Source organism: Coffea arabica, chromosome 3e (genome assembly GCF_036785885.1).
Source record: "Coffea arabica cultivar ET-39 chromosome 3e, Coffea Arabica ET-39 HiFi, whole genome shotgun sequence".
Taxonomy (NCBI): domain Eukaryota; kingdom Viridiplantae; phylum Streptophyta; class Magnoliopsida; order Gentianales; family Rubiaceae; genus Coffea; species Coffea arabica.
In genome coordinates this window covers 46,760,999-46,780,399 of record NC_092315.1, presented here as the reverse complement: position 1 = coordinate 46,780,399, position 19,401 = coordinate 46,760,999, and the positions used below count along the sequence as shown (strand labels likewise).

Sequence of the window (19,401 nt, the reverse complement as noted above, 5' to 3'; positions counted from 1 at the left end):
GGGCTTTCTTGGTGCGGGCGCGTGACCAACCATGTTTACGTGTTCTGCATTTTCTTCTTGCACTAGCGGACACATCTCCGTAGCATGACTCAGGGCAGTGCATAGCCCACATACCTTAGCTTGTGAGACACTTCTCATAGCCAGTTGTCTAACAAATGACCTTAACTCAGTCAACTGCTACTGGATAGAAGACATCTCTACCTCATTCACTTTGCGTATCGGGACATCATTCCTCGTACCAAACTGTTGCGAATTCTCAACCATTCCCTCAATTAGCTCCCACGCTGCTCAAGGGGTCTTGTTTACCAGTGACCCTCCACTCGCAGCATCAATTATGCTCCTATCTCTGAAAAGTAGCCTCTCGCAAAAATATTGTATAAGCAACTATTCACTTATTTGGTGTTGGGGACACTTGATGCACAACTTCTTGAATCGCTCCCAGTAATCGTAAAGCGACTCCCCTAGGTGATGCTTGATACCACAGATTTCCTTTCTTAAACTTGCAGCTTGAGACGCGGGAAAGTACTTGTGTAAGAACTTTTTCTTCAGCTAGTCCCACGTGATAATACTACCTGGTGGTATGTAGTACAACCAGTCCTTTGCAGAATCCTTCAAGGAGAAAGGGAATGCCCTCATTTTTATCTGCTCTTCTGTGATTTTCGGGGACTTCATACTGTTACATACGACATCAAACTCCTACAAATGCTTGTACGGCTCTTCACCTGGCAAACCATGAAAGGATGACAAGAGATGAATTAGACCAGATTTTAATTCAAATGGAGTATTAGCATTCAAACTTGGGAAAGTAATGCATAAAGGCTGCTAATTTAAATCAGTAGCAGCCAACTTCCTTAACGTTCGGGCATTAGCCATAATGACTTTCTCGCGATCCGAATCACTAGAAGAATCACCAAGCGAGTCTGTCGGTTCAACTTCTGGCTCAAGTCGCTGAAATGCAACACCGGAGTGCTCTTTTTGAAATTGTTTGGTTTCTTTTCTTGTTCTACGTGCGGTCTTCTCTATCTCGGGGTCAAAAATTAATAAACGAGACATACACTCGAAAAGTACCAGAAAATTAGAACAAAAATGAATTTAAAAAAAAATAAATAACTAGCGCCAGTCCTCGACAACAGCGCCAAAAATTGATAGGTTGTCGAGCCTGTGCAATAATAAAAACCTACTCAGTTAAAGTTAATTTTTGTAAATAGTGGTAAGTAGGGTAGAATCCACAGGAATTGCGAGTAATTGTTTCTTTTCAAAATTCAAACCAATAAAGGGGGTGTTTTTGCGTAGAAGATGACAGTCAAAGAAATTCAGATAAAATCCAAAAAGTTACTAAAAATTAAATGATAATTCACTAAAATCCAAATAATAATAATTAAAGATCTACCCAAGAAATAACTTCAGCAAAGGTTCACCTAATTGATCATCAACACAAAGGCAATTCCAATTATTTACTAATAAATAGGTTATAACTGTCAAACAAGCGATGACAGTCAACCCTTCCTTACTGTGTCGGTGACTAAGGTACGCCCGTTAATCACTGTCCTAATTGGAAAATAATCCTAGATACGCTAGTAAGATTTAATTCCTCAATTGCCTTATGTATTAGAAGAGCCATATTCTAACCAAATAATACACTACCAGGGTTATTTCAGGTTAGCTTGCGTATTCTGCTGACACAAACCCAATCATCCCAGTTGTCACTATTTCAAGGCAATTAAACAATGACAGATTTAATGCCCTAATTGACAATAGGTTACTAAATCAATTCACTATCCGGATCCAAGATAATCAATTAATTAAATAACCATAAACACTACAATCGGAAAATATGCAAATACCAATAAATAAGAGAAAAAGATAAAATTAAATCGATTTCACAATTTTAGGTGACGCAAAGCATCCGTTGTTTCTTGACTAGAAAAAGGGATTTAGTTCATCTCTGACACGAGAGACCAACGGAAAATTGTAAAGAAAGCAGCAGCCATTGTCCTTTGAAATTGGGAAAATTCAATTCGTCCGAAGTAGTGATACGAAGAAGGATTCGAAATTGACATGCGAAGAAGGAAAAGAAACTACTAAAAGCTCATGCGAAGAAAAGTCAAAAGATCCTAATTTCTCCTCACATACGAGGGAGAACTATCACTACCCAAAAGCTAAAAAGGAAATGTCAAACAAAGCAACTCCAAAGTAGTGCTAGTTCTCTGCAATTTCTAGTTTCTATCCAATCCTACTCTAATGCTACTGTGCGGCGCCCAGCCTCGAGAAGAAGAAGACTCCAGCCCATTCTTTTTGAATGCTATCTTCGGCCAAATTACCAAGAAGGGTCACATTTTGATATTCCAAAAATGTTCCTAGATGCCCGCTATTTGAACTCTTTTTTGATGACTGTCAAATTGGCATTTGTTATGGTATTTTTGTTCTACTCCCTGTAATAAGTGCAAATTTCCAAAAGTGAGTAGAATCTAATAATTAATCCATATCGAGTCAGGTAATAGGGAAAATTAATAATAAAATAAATGATAAAACCGCAACCTATCACCCAAAATCCGTTCTTCTCACAAATCCAGCCAATCATTCTCTCAAAGGAGAGGTTAGTTCTATTAATTAAGCACTAGTAATATGATTCTATTAATTAAGCACTAGTAATATGACGTACCCCTTTTTTACTTCCCAATGTTCCAATTATCATAATTCATGATAATTATGATACGATAATTATCATGAATTATCATTATTCTTGATTTAAAAAAAAAAACTATCATAATTGATGAAGTAATTTGATCCCTTAATGGGCAGGTGGATGACAAGTACCAATATTCTAGTGTAGTGATGTTAAAGATACTCGGGTACACGTACACATCCACCCACTGGATTTTGGATGATAATCCCAAGTAATGAATTCAGAAGTGGTGGTCCTGTGAAACAAGAACTTACATCGCAGGCTGGCGCAACTACTATATCTGTGAGCATAGACTTCTATGAATTCCCATCTCTTGTAATACGTTTCTTTGAATATAATTGTTTAGACGGTAATAAAAACTTAAAGGGTGTTACCACCCATGGATGACTGTACTTTAACTTTCACTCTGTAAACTTGACTTTATTTTAATGCATCTTTATTTACAAAAAAAAAAAAAGACTTAAAATGTCTAACAATCTTAGCATATAAGACTGATATTTTACATATCATAATTTTGTTTTGTCATTATGTCAGCTCCTCTTTTTTTAGATAAATTTTGAGATATGTAAACAAGAGCAAATTTTTTAATGCTGTTTTTCAATCTTAAGTCGTTCCATACTATTCATTATGCTGGAGAAGACATGCGACAAGAAGTCAGAGATGGCGAGCCCTGGAAAAAGGTTTATGGCCCTGTTTTTGTCTGCCTAAATTCTGTTCCCGAAAGCGGTGACCCCAACTCACTCTGTGCAGATGCCAAGCATCAGGTGATTTTAATTGGAAAAAAAATCCAAAGAAAAAAATTACTCTAAATAAGATCGTATATTTCTCAATTCAGAGTACATAATAAACACACACACTATATATGTACATTTCCTTTTTTTTCTCAACATAATTCAAATGAATATGTTGAAAAATAACTATGAAATTCTTTATCATATGGGTATTTTTTAAATTATGGCAGATGTTACAAGAGACTGAGAACTGGCCATACGATTTCCCACGTTCAGAAGACTATCTTTCTGCTGATCAACATGGTAGTGTTACTGGCCGGTTACTAGTCCGAGACACGGACAAAAACCTAAGCTTTATGTCCTCATACTTATTTGCAAGCAATATTGCAAATATTGGACTAGCACTAAACCTCAATAATTACCATCTTTCAGACGCAAAAATCAAGATTTAAAGAATGGGAGCTTAGCTTATGTTTGCTGGATCTTGGCAAACGGAAAACAAGGTATGTACTTAAATCTACAATTTTCATAATTTCTTTTTTTTTTTTTTGGTAATGGAGGTGTCTAAAATTGGATTTAGATGAAAAGATTTTTTTTTAATTTGCAATTAGTCTCCATAATGCCATGCTTGATAATTACTAGAGATAGATGAATCTGAAAAATTACACCATTTTCGTGAGGTGTTCAAGAGAAATTGAGTTTGGATAATCATATCATTTGTAACTTGTAAAGTCTACTCACGCTTAATTTTAATAGGGCTATCAATTCTGGACACAAGCGGACAATAACTGTAACTTTTCTTTTATGCTTGGGTGCCTGGATATATTGGTGACTGCAAATATGATTCCTGTGTCATCATCTCTCCAGGTAATTCTTTTTTCTTTTTTTTTTTTAGAAAACCCAAGAATTTGAGAGGGGGGGGGGGGGGGACGACGGGGAGAGGTCCAAATTGGGGCAAAATTATCATTTTATCTAACTTTAACAATTTGTCAACTGTAAGATTAGAGAAAATTATTTTCTTATCAAAACTAAATTGGTCTTGATGCTGAACGCCCTGATGAACAGGAGCAAGATCACACTTGATAACGTTATATATAAGCCTCCAAGAAATGGTCCTGCATTATGGGAAATTGGGATCCCTGACCGGACTGCTATTGAGTTCTTCGCGCCTGATCCGAGTCCACTGTTCACGAATCCATTATATTTGGCTCACGAGAAGTACGCTTCAGTGGTTATATTACTGTTGCTACTATTATGTTTTCAATTGATAACCACTAAAGCCATAATTTTTTATAAAAATTTCTTGGGGGTTTAAAATGGCAATATGGATTGAGGGATCGTTACCATGATTTAGTTTTCACTGTTGGGGATAGTAACTACGAAATAAATGGGTTTTTTGCTCAAGTAAATAGGTGATTATACTTGTCACTCTTTTCTTTATTGTGATTTTTTATGAGGGAAAGGGAGAGAATTGTGTGGCGCTAATGCTGAATTTGTCAAATATTTTACAGGAACATTGGAAATCATGCCTATGTTCCAACAACATTGCCAATAGTATTTGATCTCCAAAATATTGATGAATCTGCAACCTATACACTCCAAATTGCGCTGGCATCGTCAACTGAAGCTGAATTGCAAGTAGGGATTTCATGTCCATCTATTGACATTCTGACACTCCAATTCTTGAAAATTTCAATTCTAATTCCTTAGTGTTGTTATGTACTGGCAATTTATTTAACTCCTATTTAGTTATATTATTTAATAATACTTCTCTTTTTACTTTTTGCCAAGGTTCGAATTAACGACCCAAATGCTGGGAACCCTATTTTTAATGAGGGTTTGATTGGCAAGGACAATGCAATTGCTAGACACAGTTTTCATGGGCTGTATTGGCTATATAGTGTAGGAGTTTCGGGCTCTCAACTTGTGCGGGGAAGAAATTCGATATTTCTCACGCAGTCAAGAAACTCAACTCCTTGGGAAGGGATAATGTATGATTACATTCGTATTGAAGGTCCGCCTCAAGATAACTGATGTCTAAATAGCCATAGGAGCAAAAAGTGAAAGATGGCAATTATAGATAGGAGGGAATGGGGTTATAATGTGTGTTAAAATTGCATGTTATAAACTTATAATGATGAAGTTTATATTTCTGCATGGTACGAACCGTGGTGATGTAAGATTAAATTTGCTTATGAATAAAACTCGAAATAAAATGATATAAGCATTCCTGTCGACGACAAGGAATTGTAGATGACACCTTAATTATGTGATTGACTTAGTTCCTGAAGCGTGGTTAATTTGCCTTGTAGAGTCATAATTCGTGCCATCTTCAGAAGACAACTCCCAAGTGCCCTTTTCGCTTTCTGACTTTTTATTCTGTATTGTTCATCTTTATTAAGACCAAAAATGTCAAGCAGAATGTTCTTAATTTTAATAGACTGAAGGCATGCATCTTAGTGTATATTGAACTCACAATTTAAAATTTGTTGAGTTCTCATCATAGTCAACGAGTATTTCATCCAATAAAATCAGTGCACTATTTAGGTTGAAACAGGCAGAACTAATCATACTGGCTGCAACTTGCAAGGGAGTCAATTCTTTGTCAATCCCACAAAATTTTCTGTAGATATAATATTCTCTTATTGGCAACTCATTGTAATTTTAAGATTTGTCAGTGTTGGCCAATTTTTTCTTCACCAATCCTACTTTTTTTTAGATTAATTGGTGATAAATTCATCTCAGTGTATAATTCAACATTGTGGGAAAGAAGGCATGAGTGCTAATTGCAATCATTTGGAAGTTTTGCGAAGAGGAATGCAACTCCATTCATGCACAATTTGATACAATCATTGAGATTTTACCAGGTACAAGTGTACCTTTTAATATTAAAAAAAAAAATCATCTGTTCCTTCTTTTAAAACTTTTCCTATTTCTTACCTTTTATTCTCAACTATTTTTTTTAATTGTTTTTGCTCATTTATTTTCATTTTCTCTCTTGCTCTTAGTTATAGAATTCTTGATTTCCCCCATGTCCAAGGTTCAACTGTGTGATTTTTTTTTTGTATATATAAATGCAATCTTTTCCCTAAGAACACTAAACACAAATGCCGCGCCCCATTTTTCGCAATAAAAAAGTATTTAAAAAATGTGTTTTTCATAAAAAAAATAAGTGAAAAAGAGCCTAAAATAGGACTATAAAAATGTGACAGTTTGGGTCTAAAATTTAGTCTAAAAAGGTTTTAGAAAAAGGAAAAAGGGAGTCACCACTTAGTATCGAATTTAAGTGTACCAAGTCATTCAAAAATATTTTTGACTTAAAATAAAATAAAACCTTTTTTGACAACTCCAAATCATTGAAAATAAGAGAAAATGAGCCCGAGATTCACGATTGAAAAAACGGAAGGTAAAGGTTCAATTGATTCAAACCTAAGGCACCCTTTTAACCTAGTCTAAGTTAGTTACGAGATTTAGTCCAAACTTTCCTAATCTAACCCATAAACTTATCACATTTAGATGTTTCTATATAGATGTAAACCTAAATTTAAAGAAAATATAGAAAAGAGGCAAAATGCCCATTCAAAGTCTAATTGGTACCAATCACATTAATTGCGAAACCCAAAATAATTCCTTGAAAAGGTCACGAGTATGCAAAAATGATATTTAAAGAAAAAAAAATCAAATTTTATATATAGGTATAAGTGACCAAAGAAAAAGAAATACAATATAATAGGTACGAAAAACAAAACTCATGATACAATTTTCTTCTTAAAGAGGGTTAATAGAATGTTGAAACTAAAGAACTACAATCACTCATTTTCCATGTATGAAGAGTGACTCTTCTAACATAAGCAACCAAATGAACTAACTTATTTTCTAAATGATATGCCAATTTAAGTGATGTGGCTCATACGTATCGGGATAAAGGGATAATATAAAAGAAAATATGATGCAAATGAGAAAAGTTGCTTAAAATAGGAAAAATACAAAAAAAAAATGCAATGAATGACAAATAAAAGATGAATCTAACGCGTAGATGACCTAAGACCTAGCATTGAACTAACCCATTTCTAAAAATCCTCACTAATATTGGACTAGCAAGGAAGTGAGCATGAGCCACGACTAGCGTTGGACTAGTATGGTGACGTTATGCATTCATAATACAAATAAAACAAATAAAGCATTAATTAAAATAAGTAAACACACAAGAGCACATAGAACACATAACACATAAACATAATATCTAGATGCAAAATCATAAGAAAAGCAGGTGTAGACACCAAATTTTTTTTTCAAAAAGTTTTGTTATGTCTTTGTTTATGTCATCGTTTAAACTATCATTTTATTTTTATTTTTGTAGGAAAAGCTGAAAAGAAAAGAAGGAAAAACAGGAAATGAAGTGTGCAATTTTCCAACCAAAAAAAAAAAAATCTTCCACGTGCACATGCTGTGCACGCGCGCGTCGTCTTCCTATTTTGCAGCCCAGGAACAAAAAAACCAATACAAAGAAGTGGAATTACAGCTAGGGTTTTGGATCAATTTGGACGCAATTTTGGTTTCCATTTCTCTTCCTCCAAGTTTAATAGGTCATACTTTGTTGCTAAATTTATAATTATTCTTCCTTTGATTTTAGCCAAATATTATTTTAATTGTCGGATTCTACTTATATTTGGTGTTTTATACTAATTGCAGGGAATTGGAGTAAAAAGTGCTAAAAAGAGATAATTTTCTTGGAGTTGATTGTCAAGCGCAAGTGTTCCAATTCAAGATGGAGTCTACGTGGAGTATTGGTTGAAGATTAGGAAACTGCCACCTTTTATTAGATGTTTTATTAGGGAATAATTAGCATTATTTTTTAGAAGGTTTCCCTTTTTCAATTAGAATTGGAGTTTTATTCTTTTGCGGGCCTTTAGGTAGCGGAGGCCAAGATATTAGTATTTGATAGGAAACAAAGCAAATAAGAGGAAAAAAAAAGGCCGGATCCCGCGAGATTACTACTGAGTTAGGGATCTCACGTGATAACTACTTAGCCAAGGGAATAAGAAAAAAGGAAGGAGGCAGCCGCTTGGCTCTGGGCTCCGCTGAGTAGTTTTCTTCTCCTATTAGGTATCTATCCGCAAAGGCCATAGCAGGGGACATTTAATTATCCCTTTGGCTTGGTAGTTTGGATATAGTTCTTAATGCCATCGAGTTTTCTTCCTTCGAATTTGGAGGAGAAAGCTGGGAACAATGATTTGCATGGCTTGTTCTTCATTAATGGAGAACTAATTTTACACTGCTAGTCAAGGGGACAACTGAAGATTTGGTTCAACAATTACTGTGAGATCTAATTTATTTTAATTGCTTCCTCCATTTATTGGTATTCATATGTTTCCTGTTCTTAACCGTTATAGCTCATGTGGATGATTGATTAGTGCGTAATAATTAATTATTCATATAGGCTATTTTGCTAATTAGGGGTAATTGAATCCGTAATTGTTCGTTATCCCTATCTCAGTAGCAACTGGCATAATTGGGTTTATGTCAGGGGAACATACGATCTAACTTAAACAAACCCTCGTAGCATATTTGTTAGTTAGGATTGGGCCTTTCTAATTATTAATGCAATTTAGAAATTAAATCCTACGGCCGTACCTATGGTTGTTTTTGGGTTAGAGAAATAGTTAACGGTCGTACCTTAACTATCGAGAAATTAAGAAAATGTTGGTTGTTTATCGCGTGCATGACAACTATAACTGGTCTATTAATAAATGTTGGAATTATATTTGAATCGATGATCAGTTGCATGAACCATTTCTGAAGTGTATCATTGGCTAGAGTTTCTCTAAGTATTTCTTTTAATTAATTATTTTCTGCATTTAATTTATTTAGTTGTCATTTAATCCCAATACCCCCCATTAATCTTGACTTGAAAAGAAATAAATTTCTCGTCAGTCCTAGAGGAGACGACCCTGCTTACCACTGTCTACTAGTTAGTGAATTCAGTTAAATAATTAATTCGAGTATATCGGATTAAGCAAACTCTTCGGGAACAGAGTGAATCAAGTAACCCATTGCACACCTAGAGTCCCTGCTCCAATACTAGAATTGATTATTGACTGCTTCAGGTGGTAGTTAGATTTTATTTATTATTATTGCACAGCTTCGGCACCTGTCAAGAAAATATGATGCAAATGAGAAAAGTTGCTTAAAATAGGAAAAATACAAAAAAAAATGCAATGAATGACAAATAAAAGATGAATCTAACGCGTAGATGACCTAAGACCTAGCATTGAACTAACCCATTTCTAAAAATCTTCACTAATATTGGACTAGCAAGGAAGTGAGCATCACGATTAGCGTTGGATTAGTGCGGTGACGTTATGCATTCATAATACAAATAAAACAAATAAAGCATTAATTAAAATAAGTAAACACACAAGAGCACATAGAACACATAGAACACATAACACATAAACATAATATCTAGATGCAAAATCATAAGAAAAGCAGGTGTAGACACCAAATTTTTTTTTCAAAAATTTTTGTTATGTCTTTGTTTATGTCATCGTTTAAACTATCATTTTATTTTTATTTTTGTAGGAAAAGCTGAAAGAAACGAAGGAAAAACAGGAAATGAAGTGTGCAATTTTGCAACAAAAAAAAAAAAAAATCTTCCACGTGCACATGCTGTGCATGCGCGCGTCGTCTTCCTATTTTGCAGCCTTGGAGCAGAAAAACCATAACAAAGAAGTGGAATTGCAGCTAGGGTTTTGGATCAATTTGGACGCAATTTTGGTTTCCATTTCTTTTCCTCCAAGTTTAATAGTACGAAAACCACCTCATCATAGCAAATACCACCAAGAATCTTCTGGAAAAGAGGCCATCAAATGGGGAGCAAAAATGGGATTCATCTCAACCTTTGAGAGTAGGGTTTAGGGGGTGTTTGTTCCTATAAAAGGCTCCAAAACGCAGCTTTAGGAAGAGCAAGAGAAGGGGAGAGAGGGCAGAAAAACAAAAGGGGAAGAAAGAGGGAAGCAAAAAGAGAGAAAAATGAGAGGAAAGAAAAAACTTTGGCAGAAATTTTAGCAGGAAAAGGGCTGACTTTCAGCCACATTGAGACTTGAATATCTCTTTCATTGTAGCTTTGTTCTAGTAACTTTAGACTTCTGCACTATAAATGGAGTGAGAAAAACAACTTTCATTCAGACATCTTGGAGAAAAAATGACGGGAGGATGGCCAAATCCGGCCGTGAATGTGCAGCTCCGCCTCCACTGCAGCAGTCACGATTTCACATGAAAATGCAGCAGAAATCTCTTGCTTTTCTTCCCAGCAATTCAGGTGATTGTTTTGAGTTTTTCCCAGATTAATTCAGCCCCTCATCGTCTATAGATAAAGATAGCTTCCCTTATCAATTGATTTAGAACCTTTCATGAAATTTTAGAATCATTCTGTGAGCTTTTTCTTGCATAAACTGTTTTCTTGGATTTTTCTGGCTTGTGATGCTGTCAAAAAGCTGTCTTTTATGACCTGCATTCGTCAGAGGATTAGGATGGATCAATATCTGATGATTCCATGGTTTGGTTACAAGAATGTTGACCTTCGATGTTTCCATCTTTAAGCTGCAAAAAACTGGCTTTTGTTCTTTCTTCTGTTGTCGCATGATTCCCGTTTTGATACTCAAAAAATTTTTGTTTGGATTATGCTAATCAATATGGGTTGAGGGTTTTGTCGGTTTGGATTGATAAACAAGTGAGTTTTGTTTGAGTTTGCATGTGATTTATGGTGAATAAGTTGAAGAAGAAAGTTGCAGGAGAAAGTTGCAGAGGAAGCTACGAAGATGATTTCATGGATTTTTTTGAAAATTATGATTTAACCCTTCAGTTTTTACATAATCCCTCTGTGGCCCAAAATCTGGAAAAAATCAATCAATTTTGCCCCTTTTAAACTTTAATCCCCTTTTGCATGTTTTACGTGGTTTTTTGCACTTGGGATCCTCGGTGACATGTTTTTTATGCCAACCCAATGCCACCAATAGTGTTGTGCCAAGTGTCATGTTATTATTTACACTTTAATTTTCTAATAATTTAACTTGGCTTGATTTAACACAAGTGTAAATAATAACATGACACTTGGCGCAACACTATTGGTGGTATTGGATTGGCATAGAAAACATGTCACCGAGGATCCCAAGTGGGTTTTTTGGGTAGATTAATTCTGGATTTCAACACATAATTAGGCCTTAATAATTTTTTTAGAAGATTTTTGTCTTGTTGGGTTTAATAAAATAGTTCAATGCTTGGGTTAATGTTGTTTTCTTTGGGCTTTTGGTAAATGAATGTGGTGCATTTAATTGGGTCATGGCATGGGTTTGAGGAATAAAGTCCATGCATTTTAGTTGGGTTGGTTTGGTTAAAATAGTAGGCTGGCCTACATATTTTTTCTTGGATATTTAGCAGGGGTTGAGAGTTTTTTGACCCAATCAAAACAAAAAAAAAAAAAAAAAAAGGAATGTAGCCCAATGCCATATTCTTGTTAAAACATTTTTGCAATCTGGCCCCACAACTTTTTGAGTAATTATACTATGGCCTTAAAAACTTAAATTTTCTTTCAAATAGGTCCCTATTTTAATTGCAATTTGGTCCGTAAAATTTATTTTTCTTTAATTTTGTAATAATATATTTTAACCCCAAAATATTTAGTAATTTTTATAATTAGATCCCTGACAGATTTAATTTCTTAAATATAAGTTGTTTATCTTCTCTAATTGTTAATTATACTTCGTTTAAATCCTTTAATTGGTAGATTCCATGATTATTTCCATTTTTTTACAATGATAAGTGAATTTACATTATATTTACATGTTATTCCTTTTATTTGTTAATTAAATTAGTACCTTGACTTTTTTGTTGATTTTGGAGTATAAATAGGGTAAATCCAACCCCAATTAACCACTACTTCAAGGAAGGTATCTTCTTATATTATTTAAACCCTCTTATATGCTCCTATGTGTTTTTTATGTGTAATTGCATGTTTTTGAGTGTTTTTTTTTATTTACTCATTTTATTCATTTTAAGTTTTATAGATTTAATTTAATTTTTGGTGATTATTTGAGAGGCATTTAAATGTCAAATTATAATAGATAGATGCTCAAGACATGTATCTAGTTAAAATATGTAATAGATAGGCTTTAATTTTGTCAAAAATATAATTAGTTAGATAAATGTAATAGTTAGGTTATTATTTAAAATTTCACCCTTAGATTGTAGTTAGAGCTCCAAATGTAATAGTTAAGTCTTTAGGTACGTTTATTTACTTATGTGCTTGCATGCTTATGTGCTTATGTGTTTACTCGTTTTCTTAGGATCTTTGCATCTAGATATTTAGCTTACGTACTAAGTGCTTTGTGCGTTTACGTGTTTATTTGTTTTGATTATATTTTATATGACTTATTTAGTTATAATAAATGTATGATGTCACCACACTAGTCTAATACTACTTGTCGCCCTTTTTTTCGATTTTTCACTAGTCCAACGCGGACTAGTCTGATGCTAGACTCTTAGGGGTCGTCTACGCGCTAGAATTACATGTTTGCATGACATTCATTATATTTCATGCATATTTTCTATTTTTAGGATATTTTCACATCTTGCATGATAATTTCACTATATATATTACCTCCCTTATCCCTATGTGCGCGAAACATAATATTTAGATTTGCACTCCATTTAAGAAATTAGAAATAGGTTAGATCATTTTCTTGATTAGGTTAGGAGAGTCACCCTTCAAATACGTGAAATGAACGAGTGTGGTTTCTTAGTCTTAGCACGCTCGTATCCCCTTTATAAGAAGGAAAATTGAATCACGAACCTTAATCCTCCGTACCCGTTATGTTGCATTCCTCTCTTTTAGGTAATTTATATTTGTATATTATAATTTTGCTATCTCTTTGAGTCTCATCTTTTGCATATTCTTAACATCTTCAAGAAATCACTCTTGAGCATCGTAATTAATGCGATTGGCATCAATTAAATTTTTAAAAGATATTTCAATCCTCCTGATACCCTCCTAGGTCTAGATTTGCATTCATGTAATAACATCCAAATGTGATAAGTTTACAGGTTAAATTAGGAAAATTTTCGACTAAATCTCGCAACTAATCTTGGTTAGATTGAAAGGGTACCTTAAGTTTGAATCTATCAAACATTTGCCTTCCATTGCTTCAACCATGACTCCCAAACCTTTTTCTCTTGTGTTCAAAGACCTGGAGTCATCTAAAAGGGGTTTTATTATTTTTATTTATTTGTTTAAAAATATATTTTGGATAACTTGGTATACCTAAAGTCAATATCAAGTGGCGGTTCGTAATTTTTCCTAAAAACCCTTTTTAGACTATTATTTGGGCAAAAACCGTCGCATATTTTAAGTCCCATTTTAGGCTCTTTTTCTTTATTCTCTAAAATAAAAAAACTAATTTTTGAATAAAAATTAATAAAAAATACATTTTTTCCCGAAACTCAATTTTCAACACTTAAATTATTTTTTCAAAAAAAAAATAGGGCGCAATAGCTGGTGACTCCACTGGAGACTTTTAGAGAGTCCAACCACTTGGTTTAGTCGATCCTTCTCTTTCTCTAATCTTTTAAACATATCACATTGGGAAATTTTAGGTTCCATTTTTCTTTTCCTTTTTCTTTTTCTTTTCCCTTATTAGGATTATTGCATTTCACATGCGCAATCACTTCTTGCTAGCCGTACATGTGGTGAATGATTTATTTCTGTTTGTGTTATTGTACTTTTGTATTAGGGGTGGGGGGAATATCACCTTAGAGCCTTCAAGTGTACTTAATAATATTAATCCCTCCCCTCAAAAGAGCACTTCATAAGTACATATGCTGTTTATTTATAACCCTTCATCTTAATTTTTTTTTAGTGGTTGTTACACCACCCCTCCCTATTAGGATTAGGATCGATCCATTTGGACATGTGGCTGTGGCACGATATACGCATAACAATGTCCGAAGGATCACTCGAACCACCGACTAAAGGTTTTGAAATTGATGATCCTTCACCTTTTCGTCTAAAGGTTTGGGAGGGTGAAACCTTATTTAGTCTAAATGCATTAGTGAACCCAATCTCTTGCATCCATATTAGAAATTGCCTACGATAGAGTTAACCTTACCCAATTAGGAATACTAGACACGAGGGGAGGGATTCTACTTTTCGTTTTATATCATTTATTGCTCCAACGTGTTATGTGTTATTTGTTGAATTAACCTCTTCTTGTTTTCTTTTCTTTTGCATCCACCAACTTTAGAAAACAAGAGTCCTGGCATGGTACTCTTTTAAGAGCCCACCTTAATAGATAGATTCTCACACGTTTAAATTACAAGTTATTGCATTTTAATACCTCAATATTGCACTTCATTTTTTAGTCCTACCCTGGCATATAAAAAGGATTCTTGTAGGTCATGTTTAATTTAGTTATCGTATATTTAATCATTTTGATAAATTGGCATCATGCACCAACCTTAGATGGAATGACATTTAGGAAATCCTGCATTAGTAATAAACTATTCTTTTGTCTCGGATATATAATCCAAGGAAACTTGCATATTTATATTTTTGTCTCATCCAAACGTGTAGTGCACAAAGTAAAGTAGGATTTGATCCCTTCCATGATGATGGCATTGAAGATGATGAAGCAACTTTTGCACATTAGGATATGAATGTCTAATAATTATCTTTTAGCCATTTTATCAGAGTTAGTAAAATTCCCTATCATAGAGGACACTAATTTGAAAAATTCACAAATGATTCCTTATTGTTGAAATAATAAATATATCGAGGCAAATCTTGATTTTAGAAGGCTCATAGACTAATGCATTGTAGCAAAATTTTAAAATTTGAGACTACAAATGGGCTGGCGATCCAGTCAATTTTTGAATAAATCCTCAATGCCATTTAATCCATTTTACTAGTTTATTCACTTTTAGGACAATCCAATCAATTTTTGAATAAACCGTCAATTCCATTCAATCCATTTTACTAGTTTATTCACTCTTAGGACAATCCAGTCAATTTTTTGAATAAACCATCCACTCCATCCAATATATTTGATCAATTTATTCACTTTTAAGACAATCCAATCAATTTTTTGAATAAACAATCCACTCCATCCGATCTATTTAATCGATTTATTCACTTTTAGGGTAATCCAGTCAATTTTTGAATAAATCATCAATTTCATCCTATCTATTTGACCAGTTTATTCTCTTTTAGGGTTTCGATCTGTGGTTCATTGAAGAAACTAGTCCAGATATTACAATTCTTTAAAAATAGGTTTTTTCATGCTAAATTAACTTTTAACATCTCTTTATATGCTAATCAAAGCAATCAATCCATTCAGACTTTGTCCTCATTTTGGTTAGAACAAATGTCCCCTATCACTTAAATTAGCCAAAATTTTCAAATTAATTTTCACTCGAATATCAATAAATCGTTCAAATCCATTAGGTATTGTATGGTGCTTATTCCAGAGGATTGCATTTTTCATGCTAGGCCAACTCTTGGCATAAAAAGGGTTCCCCCATAGGACATGCATACTGATTTTATATTTTTGCTTACTAATTCTGGGTATTTTTCTTTTATTTTTTCCCCCTCCCCTACATTTACAAAAGATATTTCAATAAGGCCAATATCTGATAACAATTTTGGTTTGATAAATTTTGAAAATTACAAGTATTGTTTGATTTTTGGGCAGATCTTACAATGCAAAAACATGGAGAATCCATATGGAAGCTGTAGACATCAAAATTTGCATTTTATTTTTATTTTATTTTGTTATTTTATTTTTTGTTTATTATTATTCATTTCATTTCTTGATACTTTTATTTTTATCATTTCAAATCATTTTATAAAGAAAAAAAAGCAGAAAAGTAAAGAAAACAAAAAATCAAAGTCAAGTTTTGTAAAAAAAAAAAAAATGGAAAACCACTGCACGCGCGCTGGATTTCTTCTCTTCTTCGTACGAAGAAGAGGAGTAACACTATAAAAATTTTGCAGCAGCATCTTTCGTCCATTTTCCATTAATTTTTCTTGCATTTTTTTCCTCCCTTCAATCCCTCCTAGGGGTGTGCAACGAATTCGAATTCGGAAATTCGGAAGTTTGAATTCGAAATTTTGGCATAGGAATTACCAACCGATTTCGATTTCGAATTCACCAGTTCCGATTTCGATTTCGATTCCGAATTCAATTTGGAATTCGATAAATTCCGAATTCAGAAACCATTTTTCCTATTTTTTTCTTTTTGTTAGATGTATTGTTATATAATATAAATTTTATATTACATATATTAAAAAAATATTATTATATATAAATAAATAAATATTAATATTAATATGTATATTATATAACGAAATTTCGATTTCCGATTTCAAAAACTCTATTACCAAATTCGAACGAAATTTGCATAATTCGAAATCAGAAATTCTGATTTCAGTGCCGAATTCCGAATTACCGATTTTGAAATTTTCAAATTTAAATTCGAATTCAGTTGGTAAACCAGAATTTTTCGATTTTGCACACTCATAATCCTTCTAGTACAAGGCCTCTTGGCATTGATCCAAAACATTAGGAAAATTCCAGAATTAAGAGTCATCTAATGGCTCAAAGTAGCCAAAAAAATGCAGCAAAACCTCCACCTTTGAGCCTAGGTTTTGAAGGATTTTGTCCCTATAAAAAGCTTCAAACGCAGCCCTAGTACAACAGGAGAGAGAGGGGAGGCGACTGAAAAAGAAAACACAGAGAAAATCTAGGGAGAAAAGAACAAAAAAATGCAGAAATTTTCTGGAAAAACTTGAACGAGTGTTGATCATCTGGCCTCATTGGGGAGAAAAAATTTGATTTCAAAGTTAGTATTTTAGAGGTATTTTTCATTTCTGCACCATATACGGTGATAGAGGAACAAGTTTTGTTCACAAAAATTTCGGATAAAACATCTCTAACTGTGTTAAATTCGGGCTTGAATCCACTGCTTCGTCAGTCCTTGAAACCTGTTCCAAGAAGGTTCAATCTCCAAGTTCTTGCGCTTGGATCCATTTTTTGGAGGTTCAACGGGTTCTTCATCCTTTTAAATCGCCAAAGGTGATATATTTCGTCTTTTCCCATTTCATCTAAGCTTAGTTTGGCATCAAACTTGTCAAAAATTCTTGCCCAACCTGTTTTCCTTGTTTCTTCTTTTTCTGAATTTTTTGCCGCTTATTTTGCAACTCATTTGGTTAGATTTTACTGCTTGATGATTGTTTTAAGCGTAACTTATGGATCTGGGTATATAAATTTTGTGTATTTTTGAGTCTGAAGCCTCGGAAAGGGATGGGTTTCTCCCTTGCGTTTGATGAACCCAGGAATTGCTGAAAGAACCAAGTCTTTCTTCGGGCAAGATGCATGAAAAATTTTGGAAATTCCAATTTAGCCCCTCAATTTCTACATAATACTACTATGGCACAAAAAATTCTGAAATTGAACCAATTTTTCCCTTTAAAATTTAATTTTCTTTGGAATGTTTTAATATGAATTTTGAGCAGATTATTTATGAATTTTAAGGTTTAAAATTTTGATAGATTTATTATTTTGATTGGGTTTAATAAGATAAGATAAAGAGTGGATTAGATTTTGTTTGTTTGGGTTGTGGGAGTGGGTTCTCATTCAATTTTATTGGGTTTTAATATGGGTTTGAGATCTCACAGCTCACATATTTTGATTAGGCTCGATTGGTAAAAAAGGATAGGCTGGCTTGCTTGTTTTCTTGGACTTTGGTTGGGCCCGATGGGGGTTCTTGCCCAAATGCTAATAAAATGGCCCAATGGCCTGTTTTTGTCAAGAAATCTGGTTATGAAATTGCAATCTGATCCCTAAGTTTTAGAGTAATTATAATATGACCCTAAAAACTTTAGTTTTTTTCATTAGGTCCCTATTTTAATTGTAATTTGGTCGCCAGACTTTATTTTTCTTTGATTTTGACCCCTGATTTTTTCAATAATAATAATTTGACCCTTAAACTTTCTTAATTTTTATAATTAGGTCCCTAGCAGATTTAATTTCTTAAATAGAAGTTGCTTTTCTTCTTTAATTGTTAATTGGACTACATTTGAATGCTTTAATTAGTAGATCTCATGTTTATTTTCATTTCTTTATGATTTATTTGTTAACTAAATTGGTGCATTGATCATTTTTGTTAATTTTGGAGTTAAATAGGACAAATCCAACCCCAATTAGCTATTACTTCAAGGGAGGTATCTTCTTTTGTTGCTTCAAATCCTTTTATGTGCTCATATGTGATTTTACGCGTGTAATTGCATGTTTTTGAGTGTTTTTTCTTTTATTCATCCGTTTTATTCATCTTAAATTTCATATACTTAATTTAATTTTGATGGTTATTTGAAAGGCATTTAAATGACAAAATTGTAATAGATAGGTGTTCAAGACATGTATTTAGTTAGGTTATGTAACAAATAGACTTTAATTTTTGCCAAAAATATAATTAGTTATATAAATGTAATTGTTAGGTTATTATTTTTTAATTTCCTGCTTAGATTGTATTTAGGGTACTAAATGTAATAGTTAGGTTTTTATGCGTGTTTCTTTGCTTGTGTGCTTGCATGTTTGTGTGTTTATATGTTTATTCATTTTCTTTAGAGCCTTTGCATCTAGATATCATATTTATGTGTTATGTGCTCTATGTATTTATATGCTTACTTGCTTTAATTATGTTTTATATGATTTATTTAGTTATAATAAATGCATGACGTCACCACATTAGTCCAACGCTAGTTGTGGCCCTTTTTCCCGTTTTCTCGCTAGTCCAACGCTAGCGAAAACTTATAGACATGAGATAGTCTAATGCTAGACCCTTAGGGCCACCTACGCGCTAGAATCACATGATTACGTGACATTCATTGCATTTCATGCATATTTTCCATTTTATGGTCTTTTCTTATATGTG

The 19,401-nt window shown here is 33.4% G+C and overlaps 1 protein-coding gene and 1 non-coding gene across 2 annotated transcripts; both read left to right on the top strand.

Moving 5' to 3' along the window:
- Positions 1-394: 394 nt before the first annotated feature.
- LOC113719692 (small nucleolar RNA R71) lies at positions 395-501 on the top strand. The gene has a single exon (XR_003454979.2). It is a non-coding gene; the product is annotated as a small nucleolar RNA R71 (small nucleolar RNA).
- Positions 502-3,327: 2,826 nt separating this feature from the next.
- Positions 3,328-5,451, top strand: LOC140038572 (uncharacterized). Its single transcript, XM_072083956.1, has 8 exons — positions 3,328-3,450; positions 3,648-3,736; positions 3,850-3,920; positions 4,219-4,285; positions 4,489-4,641; positions 4,737-4,829; positions 4,929-5,055; positions 5,209-5,451. Exons 1-8 carry the CDS (start codon positions 3,328-3,330, stop codon positions 5,449-5,451), a joined length of 966 nt encoding a protein of 321 aa, XP_071940057.1.
- Positions 5,452-19,401: the final 13,950 nt, after the last annotated feature.